The 11,279-nt window shown below is 43.3% G+C and overlaps 1 protein-coding gene across 9 annotated transcripts in view; it reads left to right on the top strand.

Annotated features, from left to right (window-relative positions):
• The first annotated feature begins 1,110 nt into the window (after positions 1 to 1,110).
• The window catches only part of OGFRL1 (opioid growth factor receptor like 1), an 88,198-nt gene continuing 78,029 nt past the window's right edge, over positions 1,111 to 11,279 (top strand). For 4 of the 9 annotated variants that reach the window (XR_009277122.1, XR_009277121.1, XM_058834163.1 and 1 more), the window contains exons 1-2: positions 1,494 to 1,523; positions 8,858 to 8,969. Coding sequence is in view for 3 of the 9 variants with exons in the window: in XM_058834155.1 (XP_058690138.1) it covers positions 1,233 to 1,523 (291 nt within the window). In the remaining 6 variants the exon portion in view is untranslated. Of the gene's footprint in view, positions 1,524 to 8,857; positions 8,970 to 11,279 lie in introns of all 9 variants that reach the window. The other 5 variants (XM_058834155.1, XM_058834154.1, XM_058834158.1 and 2 more) reach the window with 4 other exon arrangements.

The following is an 11,279-nucleotide window of genomic DNA, read 5'->3' as shown; positions in this document are numbered from 1 at the left end:
GCTGGGAGGAGCAACCAGGAGAAAGATCAGGATAGCCTGGAAAAGCGTTTGTGTGAACTTGAGGACTTGAGGAATACTGGCAGATGTTCAAGCACTAGGCAACCAGAATATGTGGTTTTAGAATAAACAATAATTATATCCAGTTTTGAGACTCATAACTGTGACTTACAGGATACGACCCTGTGGCCGTACAAGTGGTACATACTTGTGGGTCACCAAATGTGTGTAACATAGTGAGAGGACTAGAGGAAGTGGCCTTAAAGTGAGACAGAGGAGATTCAGATTAGACAACAGAAAAAAATTTTCCACTATTAGGGTGGACAGGTACTGGAGTAGCTGCCCAGTGAGGCAGTGGAGTCACCATCCCTGGAGGTGCTCAAGGAGAGTCTGGATGTGCCGCTGGGAGATGTGGTTTAGGGTTACAGTGGCAGTGCCAGGTGGACGGTCGGACTGGGTGATCTCAAATCGCGGTAACTCCGTGATAGCCTTGGGAAAGACAGGGAGACCCCAGGGTGGTGGTTTTCACCTCTGAGCTATCATTACTATATATTCTGCTCAATTCTTAGGTATACAAGGGACTTGGTGTACCCTACAATCCAAAACTGACGTAAGGACGACTCAAGGGAGGCTTTTGGTCTCCACCAACTCCTCTCTGCGGAGCCCCAGCCGGGGACGTCACTCAGCTTCTTCGCAAGTCCTTTTTCCCGTCCACCCCTGCCGCCTCTCCGAACAAGTCTGTGGGCAGGACAGGACAGGACAGAGACGAGACAGGACAAGGACAGGGACAGCGACAGGGACAGGACAGGGACAGGGACAGGACAGGGACAGGACAGAACAGGACAGGGACAGGCCAGGCCAGGCCGCGCGCCCGGGTCCCTCAGGAACGCGCAGTCCGGACCGAGCCCTGCGCGCCCCGAGCGGCCCCGCGCGCTGCCCCCACCGGCCGCCCCGCGCCGCGCGCCGCGCGGGGGAGGCGATCCCGCCCTCCGCGCCGCTCCATTGGCTCCGCGCGGGACTCTCCGCGCTCCCCGGCGCCTCATTGGCCGGACCCCCCTGCCCCGAGCCGATTGGCGGAGCGGGCCGGGATCCCCTCCGGCGGGGGGGCGGCGCTCGGGCGGGGGCGGCCGCTCGGTCACCTGCGGCCGGGGCGGCCCCGGTCCGCTCCGCCGGCCCCGCCGGGGCGGCCGCGGCTTCACCGGGAACGGCCGGGAAAAGCCGGAGAAACAAAGAACATGGCGAGGGGAGGAGGAGCTTACGCTGCCTCAACCGCTGGGAAGGGCGCTCCGGGGGCGTACAATGCCCGCCGAGGGGCGGGCTCGCTTCCCTCCGCCCCTTTTCCCCGCCCCTGTGGCCGGGCTGACGGGGGGCTGGGGCGGAACGGAACGGAACGGAACGGAACGGAACGGGACGGGACGGGACGGGCTGAGCTGAACTGGACTGGACTGGAGATGGCCGTCGGGAGTGAGTCCGCTGTCTGCCTCAAGTTTCGCCGGGAGTGGGAAAGTTGGGCGGGACCCGTCCAGGTAAGGAGCGGGCGGGGGTCCCGCGGCACCTGCGGGCCGGGCCGCGCTCCCGCTCCGCCCGCAGCTCCCGGGGCTCCGGCCGCGGCCGCAGGTGCGGCAGGACGGGGCGGCCGTGCCCAGCGGGCCCCGCGGAGCCGGTGGGGGCCAGGCAGCCTTCGAGCCTGGAAACTTTGTAGGAACCTTGGAAGGTTGTCTCCCTGTCTGGGGAGAGCCGTCGCCGTGCGCTACCCCGTGGCACCTGGCCCAAAACCTGGCGGGACTGTCAGGGCCAGAGCGGGAACCTCCTAAAAAACTCTTCCTAAAATTGCGTGGAGTTACAATCCTACCTGTGGAGAGGTGCCGGGACCGCTGCCCGTGTGAAAGGAAGATTCTCCAGGCGGTTTTCTTCTGGCGTCCGCGCAGAGTGCGGCTCTCTGCTGGTTTTTCTCAACTCTTAAATTATTCTTTAGCTCTGGTCTTGAATAAATATTGCTCATGTCAGAATGATTATGGTACCGTTGAGAGGCCTTGGTCGGGATTTTGATCCTTTTAGTTTGTGCTGAAATGGAGACTTTGTTGTTTTTTGTGGTTCTTTTAAACTTTTAAACTAATTATTTGAGCATCCGGTCTGAGGAGTAACTTAAATGTATCTAACTGAGCGTTCAGCTGTTCAGCGTTTGTTTTAAGATGTCTTGAGATAGTTAGCTGAAGTTTGAATTTTCAGAAATGTTTAGAAGTGAAGAGATAAATCACTGGGCTGCCTAAAGTCATGATTAATGCGTTCATAATTAATTCAGTTACGGTCCCGTCCCCCCCATCCTCCCGCAGATTCACATCGGAGCAGCTCAATTGCATATCAAAAGCCTCTTCTCATTTTCATTTAGTAAGTTATTAGACTTACGAACTGTTCTTGCTCCTTTAATTCTTGCTTTGCTCACACCCTCAACAATTGAAATTTAATTTTGGGCCAAGCGTCCCTGTGTATTTGCTAAGACACAAGTAATAAAGACAGCTTAATGACAGAAAAACCAGGAGTGTAAATAGCCGTTATTTTCTATCAAAGGTTAATTAGTTATCATCTTTATATCTGCACATTTAAGTATAAGATGGGTAAAATTTTAAGGTGAAAGTGCACAGCAGTTCTGGAAGGTACTGTTACACATTGCCCCAGTTTAAGAAGAATATCTCTTTAAAATGTGTTGACATTTAATTGACCTTTGAAAGTTCATTCTGTTAATCATACTCAAAGCACTAAAGCTATGGTTGACTGATCTGGTGCTCGTACTTTCAGCCGTGCTCAGCATATAAATTCTGCAGCATAATTGCTACTTATTGAGCAAGAGTTTCTTTTCTTCTCCGAAAATGAGAAAGTTTTGCTTCGCCTCCGGCTGGGTGCTACGGGTAGAGTTGTGAATCCAAATGCTTTCTGCCATCAGTTGTTGTGGCGGGTGTGGCCTCCAGCCAGGCAAGAAATTCCTTTGCTGAAGCTGTGGGTTTTTCCTTCCTGAGGCCGCACATAGGGCAAGGTAACCTTGAAGGTTACTTCTGTATCTACGTTGAGTCAAAACACAATAGGTCACTTTGCTTTTTATGTTTTAAGCTCTTCTATATACCAGCTGAAAGTAGAAGGCCGAGTTTAAAAGGTTGATTGCAGAAGATAACTCCCTCTCTCCTCAAAAACTTGGCTCGTAAACTCAAACCTAATATACCCATGTTAATATGCATGCTACCTTTTTATGGCTGTTGTGCATAGCTTTGTTGTAACTCAAACTCATACAGATACAGGGAATGGAAGCATTACTTATGAGCTAACTGTCGAAAGATCTGGGCAAAAATTAATTTTTACCGGGTTCATTTTCTGGATAGATTTCCCGATGAGGTTAATATAGTTGGTAATAGTTTTTGTGTGTTTAGACCTCTTGTCTCATATCATGACTTTGTAAGTCTGTCTATTGCCTCATGAGAAATGAGGGAAATACTAAATGTTAGATGCAGTGTCAGTGATTCCTAATACATCATTAGCTCTTTGCTGTTACCATTGAAAACTAATTAATAGCTCTTAGTCATTAATCTACTTACAAAGTTAGAGACCTAGCATTGCTGTTGTAGTTTTCTAAGCTATTTTGTCAATGCTGCTTTTGTACTGGAGTGCCCTTGCCCTAACTGTGAAGACAAATATGATGTTCAAGGTGCATTTGCAGCCCAGTAACTGCCCTGACACTTTTGGGTTGAAGCCCACAGAGGCAGGGATTGTCATCTGAACAAGTATTCATCAGGGCTGTGTCCACCAGCACACGAGTTCTTTGAATACTAAGAAGCGATCCTGTGGTTGAGTTTCGTTTATTTTACTAGAATAGGTACAAGTACCACACATGATTCATTTCACTGATTCTTTAGTGAAATGAATGAAGATAAATGTGCCAAGAGAGTGTCTGTACTTTCTGTACAGTTGACAGAAGGAGGAGGCAAAACATCCAGGGTAGCTTAAGGGCTGGAGTGTGCAGATGCCTGACCTGCAGCTGCCCTGATGCCCGTAGCCCAGAGCTGGCACCCGCTTTGTCTTTGGGACTTGCAGGAAAAGGCCACGCAAGGTGTCCTCTCTCACCTCAGAGGACAACCTCAGGAACCAGCATGACATATAGAGAGAGATCTGCTCTGCAGCTTAGCTTTTATAGAGGCTTAAGTCTTGCGTCTAGCTAGGTGAAGGTGTCAATCCATTTGTTCTTTGCAGTTGCAAGCACTGCCCTGGAATGAGATGCCTGAGCAGGCAGGGTCTCCTTCCCCAAAAGGGGGTCATCTCACTGAGTTGGAGGGGTGATTTGAATGTGGTGGCTCTCCTGGGTGTCAGAAGCTCCTGGTCTGAACCTCTCCTGTTGAAAGCAGTGGTCAAAGCATGGATGGCATCACCACATAGGCACAGACATTCAGATGGGGGAGTGAAAACCAAGTTTTGAATTGTGGCTGAGACAGGCCTAGAGGGGGATTTAAACCTGAACTTTTCTTGTCCTAGTGTTTGTATTGTACAAAAAGATTTCTGGTGCAGCTGGTGTATTCCCAAACTCATTATTTTATTGTTGCGATAAAGCACATATCTGGAAGTTGCACATTCTTGTACTTCAGCAGTTGAGAAGTGACAGGGTGAGAAGGGTATTTGAGAACCACATGGTGGTTTGGACGTGCAGTATTGGTTCAATCAGTGTTATGAAGGCTTCAGTGTAGGTACAAGTAGCCACTGGCAGGAAGCTGTGTGCTTGGAGGGTAGTAACAGCCAAGAATGGATGATTCAAGTTTTAATAATATCAAAAACTTTATCAGGCACCTAAACACTTGAGGGTTAAGAGGGAGAGTCTTATGAGGGTGATGGTTGATATTCTTTCTATCTGCATTCCTAGATTACTATGAAGAGGATAATGTGAAGTTATTCTTGGAAGATTATGGCACTACAAAAGGAATGTAGCACTGGGCCATAGATTACCCGGAACAGGAAAGGCTTATTCTCAACTCCAGTTTATTAACTCAGCCATATGCATACCCTTTGTACCAAAAACTTGTACTGTATAAGTATACCTTTTACAATAGCAGCCTACCACAGCAAATAGATTTTTGTGCAGAAAAGTTTCCCCTTCTCTTTTAAGTTCAGGTATGTAGAAAATAAGTTTTATGTTATTCTGTAGGACTGCTTCTGTCTATGACACTTCATGTTGAATAAAACACATGATAATATGTTCTCGGTGAGTGTTAGATCCATAGATGCTCTGTAACCATTTGAAATTTTAGAAGCATGTGTTAGAGTGTATACGTAGACAGGTTTAGTTGCATTTTAACATACTCGCTGGTCAAGGTGAGCCCAAGCCATCCTAATGTGACATGACTGACATAATCCCAAGTGGATTAGTTGTTAAGACATTTGAAAAATAAAGTCAGGTCTTGCTTCAGTGGTTTACCTTAGTGACACATGTTCTAAATTAAAGCTTTTGCAGCAAGTTGATTATAAACTTTCTATGAGTCTAAGCAACTGAGAACTGTTCTTGGACCTGTCAAGAGATGTACTCAGAGCTCTAATTTTTAGCTGACTACTAAATCTGTATTTATCCACCAGGGATTTTCCTCACTATTGACCATCAGAAAAGTGGGGTTTTTTTGATAGAAAAAGGTTTCATATGTGCTCTGTTTCTTTTTCTGTTCCTTTTCCATAATCTCTGGGCAGTTATTTCTGCTATAAGGAGTAAAATGCAGTTACTCGACCTGTTTGGATGTGTGAAAAGTTGTGTACGGGCAGCATTTAGAGTAACTCTTTGTGACTTATACTGAAAACTTTGAGGTGAAGGTGAGGAAGAAGAGTAATTCTAATTTCGCAGTGCCTGGAGTTAATCAGTAGGGGTTTCTTCTCATTTTGTGCCTTCCTCCTACCTGTCATTTCTCACATGCAGCTCCATTTTAGCTGTTCCAGAAGGGCTCACTCTGCCTTCTCTTCTTGCAGAAGTGTGTGTATTCTTTGGCATGTCAGCATTGATTACTGTGTAGTAGTTTTTTGAGCACTTTGGAGCTTCCCCAGTGTCTTAGCTAGGGCATTTATGCTGGTAAGCCCTCTCTCCTCTTTGCTTCACTGGTAAGTCTAATGCTTTCTCCTTCTTTGTAGGACTGAACTGTGCCACTCTTTTAACTTGGTGGGCATGTTTTTGTCATGTGCTTATGAGTCTCTTGTAACTTCTGCTTCTGAAAAGTTGAGAGGAAAGACCTTTTCAGGGGGATGAGGATACAGGTTAACATTAACAAGATTCAGGTTCATGGCCCTGTCAGTATGATGTCAGCATTTTATCTGATAGGTCAGAATATTTAATTTCAAACTGTGGGATCAAGCAAGTGTTGACTGATGTTCAGCCTCATTCTGTCCCCTCATTACATAAGCCTGGTCACACCCAAGGAAAGGAGAGGCTGCTGAAAATAAATGAAGAATGGGACTTGAGTAGGTATATTGCCCCAGTGGGTATGTGTGCAAAGGTTAGTACATTTGTTGCACATGAACTCTAGTTCTTTTCTTTAAATGTTGCTGTTATATATTTCTTTCACTATGAATAAACAAGTGTTTTCTAAAATACTTTAAAAATGGTGTTCCTAATAAAGCTGCTTTCTACACACTTCTAGTGGATGTTTTGCTTCACATAGTACCCAGTAGTTCTCTTTCATCTAGAACTAATTTCTGGTAATGTTCAAGTACCTTTGGGACAAGAGTAATCAATGCATTGCACAACCTCATAGGTAAGGATGTGCGAGGTGAAGCCTTGCAGACTCTTCTGCAACATCTGGATGCTTGTGCAGTTCACTGTGGAGCATATTAAGTTGCAATAGTGTAGGGGTCAGAGGCTGTATTTGTTTTGATCTGCTGGAGATAAAGGATAAACATTATGATTGTGCTAATTATTTTGAGTCTTTATGTTCCAGTTTTGTGTTTGAGCTCTAAATGAGGAAAGGAGTGATGGGAAGTAAAAAATGGCCTTCCCTGTATTTGCAGGGAATCTGGGATGGGTGCAGTGTCCTACCTATAGGCAAGCAGAAATGATTCCTGCATTAACAACCTGACCTTGAAACTGGAAATATGGGGGTAAACTTGAAGCATGGGAGGTGTGAGCCACTGGGCTAGATCATAGTTAAAGTCCCTGCTTTTCTCAAGAGTACAGCAGGGTATAAAATAGTTCCCCAGGAATGTGACTTCAGCAGAAATTGCATGTCCTGGACAAAGGAAATAAGAAATGTGTGTTAGGAGAGAGTTTGCAAAATATGGGATGAAAGTGTTCTAGAACTTGGAGGATGTTGGGGCAGAATTTTTTGTTTATACATGGTTCTGGTCAGCCCAACATATGTCTGCTCCTGCATGCAGGGATCTCAGGTGTGTGCCATAACTGTAATGTATCCCCTGTGCCAGAGGCTTATCACTGCAGCTGTATTTTGCCTTTGAAATGGACAGTGCAGCTGAACGAGTTGTAAATGCTTTAGGTATTTTGTTCACACTTTTGAAGCTAAGTAAATGTTCTTTGCTAAGCTTGGGATCTGATATTAGGCTCCTTTGGACAATGCGTCTCCCATAAAACTATGAGAAGTTACTACGATTGGAGTCTGTTTTCTGTTCTAATATATGCTGTTTATTCTTGTGCTGACCCAGTACGTGGTCTTAGTATTTATCTGACATAGGAATCCACAAACTTAATGGCTCTGCACTGGGAGGTGATGCAGCAGTGGGGAGTTAGGCACAGTTTCAGGCCAGACACTATACTGCTCGTGGAGCAGCAGCTGGCATGGCACTTGGCTCTGCCAACAAGGAGAGAGAAATGCTTTGAACCACCTGGGTGTCACTCACTTCTGCCAGCTGATGCCAAAGAACAGTCAAACCTGTTGCATATTCCTTTCTGGCCAGTACATAAGGTTTGCAGGCTTCACAGTAGGTCCCTCATGACATTGAAATGGAGAGGAGTAAGCAACACCATATTGTCCACTGATGCTATAGCAGAGCATAAATAGTGCTCATACTCCTCTTTAGCTTTCACTTGTTGCTGCAGCTGGTTGGTGGAGATGTGTTCATCAAAGGCATCTTTGTTTCATGTGGCACATCCAAAATGGGTTCAAGTACCTTCAGAAGGAGTGCAAATTGATAAATAATACGTTTTGAGTAGATACATTTCAGTTAATAAGTGCTACATCCTGCACTTCTTTTGCTTTTGTTGTGTGCTCATAACTTAGATTTCAGAACTGTTGTGTGTGTTTTCTTCCTCTGTTTTAGGTTGGTTTACTTTAGTTCTCCTTATTTTGTTTTTTTCTATGCTCTTCTCAATCTGTTTCTTTCAGTTTTTCCTAATATTGTGGTTCTGTCTTGTGTATCGGAACATAGATAACAGGAGTTCTATGTCCTTCTTCCTCTGTAATGACTGTGTGAATAAATTCTTCTCCATCTTAAAGGGTCTGGGGAGTTCACTTTACTGAAATGATGTTAAATCTGAGATTGATTATGTGGGTGGTTTTGGTTGTGTAATCTGTATGTTTCTTAATATAATAAATGGGAATTCATTATGTCTACCTCTGGTGGGAAATTTAAATTCTTCAGGGTTGTTTCTGAATACTTATGCTTCCTTAGCAGTTAACCTTTATCTACATGGATTGAGAGACAGCTGCGTTCAGGAGTAATGTGTCACTTTAAACACATTCTAAGTTTTAAATGACAGTACCAGAAAAGGACACAGTTGTAATAATGGTTGTTAAAAGCTATATGACTTCTTGCAGACAGTCCTAATAATGAGAACTGTATGATCTGAACTGCTGAACTTCTGGAATTACAATAACTTCTGTTTATGTATGTGATTCAGATTCCTGGAAATCTGAGGAGCAGCCTTTGGTGGACGAAGAATGTAATTCTCCCTGGAGATGTGGGTATCCCTTTTGAAGGGGACTGAAGTAGAATCAGCTGATATCCAAGGAGTAAGTTATTGGGCTTTTTTCACCAGATATATTGCTAGTGAGGTGCACTGTAATCCACTTGGATGGATTAGAAGCTGATTAAAATCTTTAATGATTAGACATTGAGGAGAGAATTTTGGGAAGAGGCTCAAGAAAACTAGGCACTAAATGATTTTACCAAGAGTTTTGACATCTCATTCCCAAATGTTTGGATGTTTTGTGTATCGTTTGGTGCATAATTTCAATTGTTTGTATGCAACTGTCTGCTTAGTGCAGGGGGAGGCTGTTGCTTCTGGCATTTAAGAGCTAAAATGCAGCTGGGAGAATTGGATTCATGTGCAACAGTTGGAGATACTCATGCTGTGTCATAACAGCTGTGAACTCAAGTTCATATAAGTAATGTGTGCTTAATCTTCCTTTGCTGTCAGTGACAGGAAGAGGAGGAATAATATTTTCCCATATTTAATGATGATCTTGAAGTTTTTGACAAGCAAATTTGAAAATGTAAACTACAAAGCAATTTAGGAAATAATTGCCATGAGTTAATTTTTTGCAAATTCTATGTAGCTTTTAATTTGTGTTTTCATCTGTTGCTATTCCAATGTTAATCTGATATGATTAAAAACTATTTTACCTGTCTGACTTACCCCGTCACCTCATCTATATGGAAAGTAACAGAAGAGGTAGAGGCCCTTTTTCGAATTCTAGGAGCACTTGGCAAGTTTTGGTTTAGTTGTTTGTTTGTTTGTTTGCTTTTGTAGTTCTTTCTTTGCCACCAATAATCCATTCATCTGACTTAGAAATTTCAGGGGAATGAGAGAAAAGCATGGGAAAGTTTTTTTTATTTTTTTTTTTTTCACAGAACAGGGCTTAAGTGCTACCAGTTTGCCCTTTTCTCTTTCTGAGACATTAACTATAAATTCATGAAGACATTGAAAAGTTTGAATTATGTTTCTTTTGTGTTACGTGTATTTTACCTGTTCAGGTATGTTTCACCTTATTAAGATCAGCATGTATCAAGCCCTGTTGATTGCTATTTGAGTCCTGGACAATTTCTTACTAAACACCTCTGTAAGAATACTTTACAAATTAAATATCAGAGTGGTAAAGACAACTCATTGTCTTCCCCTGTATAACAGTCCATACTGAGTGACTCACAGTTTTGGACTGATTTTCTTTTGACTTTCATACAGATACCTGTTTGTGTTTTTAAAATGGAAAGGTAGTCATATATGGAGTGGAATTGCATATGGTTGCTGATATAATGTCCCTCATGTAATGAATTCCATTTTTTAGCCATCCTACATTTTCCCCCTTTAAGGTATAGATATTAGGCTAGTATATTTACAAATGAAATGATAATTTATCGTCATGAGTAAGTGTAATTAGGCTGAATGTTGTGGTTTTAAACCAGTAACTAACAAAAAAAATTGCTTATTTCTTGCCGTGAGATATGGATTAGAACAAGAGCAAAACAGGCACAAAACTTAAAAGGAATAAAGTTTATTAACAAACTACAATAATAAGAACACCAGAATAAACTTCCAGAAAAACCTTTTCATCTCTTACTACCCACCATTCTTTTGTTCACATGACAACAGAGACAAAAACTTTAGAACTTTGATGGTTTAAACAGTCCTAATTCCTTCTACAGTCTTTTCACCAGTCTTTGTAGAGAAGCAGAAGTTTCTTTCTGTTAATTTATGGAGTTTCTCACAAGAAAACTATTTTTGTTATAGTTTTCCTTTTCCCTGATATCAGCTGCCCAGAGCTGCTGTTATCAGAGCCCACTCCTCCCATTCCACATCACTCTGAGGTGTGTATGGGTCATGAGCTTAGGGATGGCATTTTTAAGGATGAGTTATTCAAAAGCAAAAGTCTTCTTCATCTGTTTCTGTGAGCTTCACCAGAAAACAGTTCTTCTCATTGCCCCTCCAAGGCTTCTAATTTTCGCTTTACTGTTTCCAGCACTTCACTATATCACAATCACTCTACTTTTTACTTAAATTTTACACTTTGAACACTCTATTCCTCCCCATACTCCGTCATGAATAAAAGGAGTTCTTTTCAGGACTTCATTGTCCATCTCCATAGTTTTAACAGAAAAATATTTCATCTTAATTAAAGCATCTTCTTAATTCTTTACCTTTCCTGAAGCTTCTTTTCTTTCTTGTCACTGGTAGTTTATAAAGTCTCTTTTCATGTTGATCACTCTCTTTCTCTCTCTGGATAAAAAGATTAATCTGCAAGTCTCATCTGGGTAATGAAAGAGTTAAAATCTTGCCCAGGCTTTTGTAGATGGTTCTGTGGCCTCGGCCGGTGCAGCAGCTG

Source organism: Poecile atricapillus, chromosome 3, assembly GCF_030490865.1.
Source record: "Poecile atricapillus isolate bPoeAtr1 chromosome 3, bPoeAtr1.hap1, whole genome shotgun sequence".
NCBI lineage: Eukaryota > Metazoa > Chordata > Aves > Passeriformes > Paridae > Poecile > Poecile atricapillus.
This window is presented reverse-complemented; position numbering and strand designations above follow the sequence as displayed.